This window comes from Haliaeetus leucocephalus, unplaced genomic scaffold (genome assembly GCF_000737465.1).
Source record: "Haliaeetus leucocephalus isolate CR32 unplaced genomic scaffold, Haliaeetus_leucocephalus-4.0 Scaffold220, whole genome shotgun sequence".
NCBI lineage: Eukaryota > Metazoa > Chordata > Aves > Accipitriformes > Accipitridae > Haliaeetus > Haliaeetus leucocephalus.
This window is the reverse complement of record NW_010972656.1, coordinates 785,713-791,964: the sequence shown is the minus strand read 5'-3', so window position 1 is coordinate 791,964 and position 6,252 is coordinate 785,713. Positions and strand designations below refer to the sequence as shown.

Below are 6,252 nucleotides of genomic sequence, written 5' to 3'. Positions count from 1 at the left end.
TGCTGGGTGATAATAAGAGCCCTCTGAGCCACTTTGCTACTGGAAAAGTTGTGATTATAAATAGGAAGAATTTACTGTGCTTCACTTGTTACCAAAGCACATTTATTAGTCAGTTCCAGCAAAATATTTTTTCTGTGTTTTTTGCATTCAAAGGGCAGTTGTTCTTCCACTTCTTTAAAGTCCTGAGTCCCTCTAATTCATTTTTTGTCCTCTCTCCTCATAGGTTCTGCTACTGGCACAGTACAATCCACTGTCTTGTCTTACTCTGACTACATCTCACGTCCTGAAGATCATAGCAGCATTGTTCATTTTAATAAGGGTGAGACTGAGAAAATCTGTCGTATTATCATTATTGATGATTCCCTGTATGAGGAAGATGAGACCTTCAATATTTCTCTGAGCGTGCCAGTGGGTGGCCAAATTGGCACTGAATTCCCAAGCACGAAAGTAATAATCTTGGCTGACACAGATGATGGTGAGTATGAAGAAGCAATTTTGTTTTGCTGGGACTTTCCTCTGTGGAAGTTTTACTGATTAAATAATCTCTTCCACTGTGTTTTTGTTTTTTAAACAGCAGAAAACATGAGTCTAGGATTTGCTTACTCAGTAGAAAAACTGGCAGAACACACATGAACTATGTTTAAGATACAATGTAAATATGTATCATGCACTTTGGCTTACACTGTTTTGTTATTGCAGCAGGAGTTGAGGATTAGATTTTATTTTCTTTACTGGCATAGGACTAGATGGCTGCTTTATTACTCTGAGGTAGATCTGTGAGGGTTAGATTTACTGTTACTGTAGCAGAGTCTGTGAATACAGTAGCTTACACAGGTATATGATTAGTTTTGTGACAATATTATAGATGAAAAAATTTGTAGGCTATCAGATAAAGCTAAAGAGTAGAACTAGTTAATAGAGGCTAATTTGGCATGCACAGTAATTCCCAGTGTGTCAAGATTAGTGCACTTTTAAGGTAGAAATGCGAGTCTTCCTTTTTTATTATAAAGTTGGAGACACACAATTCAATTCAAGAATTGATACTATTGGACAGAAGCAGAAGAAAAGCCATGTACCTTATTGTCATACTTCTGCTTGTTCTTTTAGTCTCTGTCTAAATCTTTCTTGCTAATCCAGTCTTGTGAATATAATTGTGCTGAATAAGGCAGGAGTTTTGTACTGTGATCAGGCAAATCCATGATATACGATAGTGGTCAGGCTTCATATTTAAGCTATACTGAGCTGATTCTTTGGAGCTTTTGATTAACTTCATAAATAATGAGAATTTGGGGGCTGATTTCTGTGTTCTGTCATAAAAAAAGTAATTTTCACTCTCTTATATGAAGAAAAGCAAGAAGCTAAGGATCTAGGAGAGTATTTCTATTAGCTACTGTTTATTTCTACCCTTTTGTATGTATTGCAGAAGTCAACTAGTCAAAAGAGACACAGTCAAATTGATGAGGGGAAAATGTTGTTTCCTGAAATGGAACATATAAATGGGCCAAAATAATCACTGATGTAATTTCTCTGGGGCCAAAGGATTTACATCAGAAGTGAATTTGCCATAAGAATGAAGTTAATAAGAGTATCATGATCTTCAGCTTGATGAGATTTGTTGAAAGGCTTCTTTATCCTTTTCAGAGAGTAGGGAGAAAATAATGCAAAATTAAGCCATTGTGGCAAAGAAAGAGTTGTTTTCCTTACCAGGCTCAATGACCAGATTTTTATTTTCATGGAAAACAAAATTATTTATTATCAGCAGATCAAAACTTCTTTCTATGCAGTTTTTAATAGGTAGAAAATTATTTCATATATATATATAAAGCTAAATTACTATATAGATAATTTTTTTTTATATTAATTGACAGAAAATTATCATGCTCCTTCTTTTCAATACAACTTTGATAGGTTATCATATATTCCCTTGCTTTTTTTTTTTTTTTTTTTTGTTACAAAGCTTTCTACTGCAAAATACTTAACAACCTATCATCTGATAAATTCAGGGTAATTCTGAACTCAGCCTATGTCATATGGAAAGATAGCCGGGCTTAAGGTCAATTTGTTAAAGAGTGTGCTCTGAAATGAAAAGTCCCTTAAGAATACATCACTTTGTAAGACTATTTCCATTTTGAATAAACAGGCAGGGAACAGGTTGCCACTCTGTTTTGATCTGACCTGGAAGTAGACTGCTGGCATTGGATTGATTGACAAGAAACTGGACAACTTTCTTTCTCAAATGTGTAAAATTTAAGTTTCAAAGAGTAAAGTTTCACCAGTTTTGTTTTTCTGCAGAATGATACCTTGATCCACCAAACATTTCTAATACTTACACAGCACTGTAAGTGTATATACAGTGGATAAGTATATATACTTACCACTCCTACAGTAGATAGTCCTACAGTCCATTCAAGTCAAAAAGAAGATCTCATAGCCATATGCCTGGTGGTGTCTGAAAGATGAATGCTTTGGGGTTTTTGTTAATACTGGGAAAAACAGCTCGTTTAAACAGATAACATTTCCCATTGTAAAGTGCAATATGCTAACAGCTGAAGTATGCAGACCAAACTTGGAATGACTTTTAGACTCGGCAAAGGAATAAGGCAATAGTAAGCCTGAAAGTGCCTCTTTCCATCTAGAAAAAAGCTGAGCACAGCTTCGATACGGGATGTTGACTGCATTTGCACAATCCTTTGGTCAAGTTAGTCATGATGAGGTGCGCTGCGATGCCTTTAACAACAAGGACTAGAGAACCCTACAAGGAGAAAAAGAAAGAAATTGAGAGACAAAGATTAAAATATATATTAATAGAATTATTCCCAGCATTAAGCGATAACAGTAATCCTGTGTTAGCCAGCCCTAGAAAAAGAAAAGGAAAATGCATAGGTTTTTTTATTAAGACCTGATAGTGTTCCAAAACTACTTGTATGGATAAGTGACCATACACAGCATAAATTAATATTGATTCAGGCCATGACTAGCTTTAATATAAATGAACCTGGAACATGATACACATTTTTTGCATTTGTAGGCTTTTTTATATTACAAATTTTTACAAAAATGTCCATAATACCGGCACGACTTCCACAATTTTAGTTTTATGAACTGCTTAACAGTTCAAATAAAAAGTAGGTAACCCTGCAGCAAAGTACTAGGCATAGTTCTTCATGTGTAATGACCTCAGCTCTGAGGTCTGAACCCCTTTATTTGTAAGTGCAGATGATAAAAATATAACTGGGATTGAGTAAAGGGCAATATAGCAGATAAGCTTGAATAATTACATCATAAGTACTTAAATACCTACAGAAGTGTTAGACTACCTCAATGCAGTCAATGGAGGTTTTGTTGATAGCAAGATAAGGCCTTTTGACAGTGTGCAGCTATGACCACATACAGAGATACATGCAGTATGAATGTGTTCCTTGCTATGGCAAGCAACACAGGAAATACTTCTCACCCTTTTTCTAAATAAAAGTAATTTGGGACTGATTATTTTGCTCTTTTGTTTACCCATGATGAGATTCTGTGAACACTCTCTGACATACTCAAATACAAAGAAAGCAGGTTATTGCTTGGTATTAGTATTGGTATTGCTTAACATTAGTAAGCTTTGAAGTAACAAATATATTTCTTGTCAACAATTAAAAAAAAAAAAGAACTTCTGGAGACAAAAGGCTTGGGTTTCTTAGGCCAAAGAAAGCTGTATGTAAATGCTACAACTTTAATGTCAATCATTTCAGTGCTGCCGCATATCAGTGGAAGTTGAAGAATTAGTTATATTAAGTGATCTGAAATGGTTTTACTCACATTAAGCTTTACAGCAGGAAGGAAAGCCACTTAAAGTGTCATCAGGGAAAGCAGTCAGGTATGTTAGAGTTTGCGTTAGTGGAACTACTGCTGTTTAAATATTTATACAGAATGATTCACAAAGTATATAACATACTTCAGAAAAAACATTCTATCAAGATAAAGTTGCTGTAAGGTGGGATAAATACCAGGCATTCAAACATTATTAAGTTCTCTTAGTCACTATTCCCATTTTGAAACTCCAATACCAGAGCACAGGGAGGAATGGAAATTATTTTTGTCTTGCTGGCTCTTCTGTTGAGATGTCTTAGAAGAGCTTCATAAAACTTGTGAGATCACTGGTATCCATGGTGCTGTGTGTGTGTGAGGCTGGAGGAGAAAGCAGTTTCTTGGGTTTATTGTTTCAGGGTTTGAGGTTTCTTACATATATTCTACTTAGGTCTCCCTCTCTGAAGGGCCTTACCTTGCTGCATTTTTAAATAAATGTTTCTGCATAATGACCTTATACTGGAAAATAAAGCACACATTACAGTGACTTTTTTTTCCTATGAAATGCATTAAAATTTTCAGTATTAGTTCTGTATGTGGGGCTATTTTCATCTCTCACATTACAACTGTAGAAACTTATCCCTATTTAGCATCTGAAGGATTCAAATTTCTACCATCTCTACTCAGCTGTGATAAGGTTTGTGCATTATATGGATGAAGGCATTGATCAAAGCTTGAAGTATGGTTTGAGGCATATGCCTAGGGATTCCTTAAAGAGAAAACTCTTTATAAATAAAAGAGTCCTAAAATTTTGTTGTCAATGTCATAAGGAGAGGCCTGCCACAGACTGCATCAAGTGAAGATCCATAGCTCCTCATAGAGTCATGTTACCTGCCCATAAAAAAACAGAAACAACTTATAATTAGGTCTCAAGAGCCTTCAGAGTCACCAGTTTCATATAGCTTAGTGCATGAAAAAGTTTAGAACTTTAAATATCTCTAAAACTAATTATTACTCCCCATTCTCATAGCATCATAGTAACATTTAAATGAAGGGAAGAGTTAGTTCAAGAATTAAAAAGAAACAGCAAGTTAATAGTCAAGACAAAGTCTATCCTTTGATCTAGGGTGTCTCCAAGCCAGAGAACAATGCAGATTTTGTAGTAGACCCTTGATGGTAAGCCAGTAAGCTCCGAGTTGTGTATCTTTTTCCTATAACATGTGTGCCTGGGAGCACTCTGTCCCTGTCTAGCTGAACAAAGGGGCCGGTTCTACAGTAAACAGCTTTGAAGAAATACGTGCAAACAGCTTGTGGTTTTCTAAGCAAGCGAAAATGCACATTACCTCTTTGCTTGTGTGTTTAAGTGGCATCAAAGGTAGAACAGGTTTCAGGACCACAGCTTAAAAAAAAAAATTTAAAAAAAATTGGCTGGCTTTCCAGGCCAAACTAACACTTAGACCTATTATTTTATAAAGGAAAAATTATTTTAAATTAATAGCTTATGGCATTTCATGATTGAAATCACTATTGTTTACTAAAGATTACCAGTTAGCTCAGATGCTGTTCTGCTTTCTTAGTTAAATGTTTAGTGATTAGTGTAATGATTTCTTTATTGACCATCCTAAAAGGGAAAAAAAAGAGTATAAATACATGAATGATCTCCACTTCTAAAAATGCTTTTCTTTCTTCCTTTTTTTTTTTCCTTTTTTTTGACTTGATGTATCTGCTTTTACAGTCCTGAATAAGGTATCTTTAAAATACATTGCCTTGATAGAATTTAAAGGGTACAGAGGTTTTCTTTGGGCCCCATAATAAGAATGGATTGTGTTTCAGAGGCAAGTGATTAATTCCCTGTAGTAACTAAGTCACAAGTGTCGTCTTCCTTGAGGGCTGGACCTTTATGTTTAATAGCACATTGACTGATGTTTATTATCCCTACTGTTTGGGGGAGAGTAGGTGTATCTAGATTGGGCATTCAGAAACTCTGAAGACACAGAAAATGCTGTTGAATATTTCACTGGTCACAGTATCTAAGGAACAATTTTCTCTCATTGTACTATATTTATATGGGAAATGTTCATCTGAATGATTAAAAAAAAAAGAATTATAGAGATACTTTTTTTTACCTTATTTTCATCTGCTTGTGCTGGAAATGAACAAAAGTATTTGCTTACTCAGTAGTTTTCATTGTTAATACAATAATATTGAGAAACTTTGGATCATTGCAGCAAGCATTTCAAGTGCTCAGCAGGAGAATTATAAAAAGCTTAGCACAATTTAAGATGACAAATTACAGTGATTATAATAGAAATGGGAAAGATGACTGTAATAAGAATGGTATGACTGATGATTGCATTTCCCTAAGCCATATTTCAAAACAAAAAACTTGTTATCAAAAGGAGCAGCACTGACATCTGAAGTTACAACGCTACAGTTCATATAGTTGTAGACACAGTACAC

The 6,252-nt window shown here is 34.9% G+C and overlaps 1 protein-coding gene across 1 annotated transcript in view; it reads left to right on the top strand.

Annotated features, from left to right (window-relative positions):
- Positions 1-223: 223 nt before the first annotated feature.
- The window catches only part of LOC104831398 (FRAS1-related extracellular matrix protein 2-like), a gene marked incomplete at both ends in the record, with an annotated part of 31,396 nt that continues 25,367 nt past the window's right edge, over positions 224-6,252 (top strand). The window contains one exon of the mRNA XM_010566949.1: positions 224-475. Within this exon, the coding sequence (XP_010565251.1) occupies positions 224-475 (252 nt within the window). The remainder of the gene's footprint in view (positions 476-6,252) is intronic.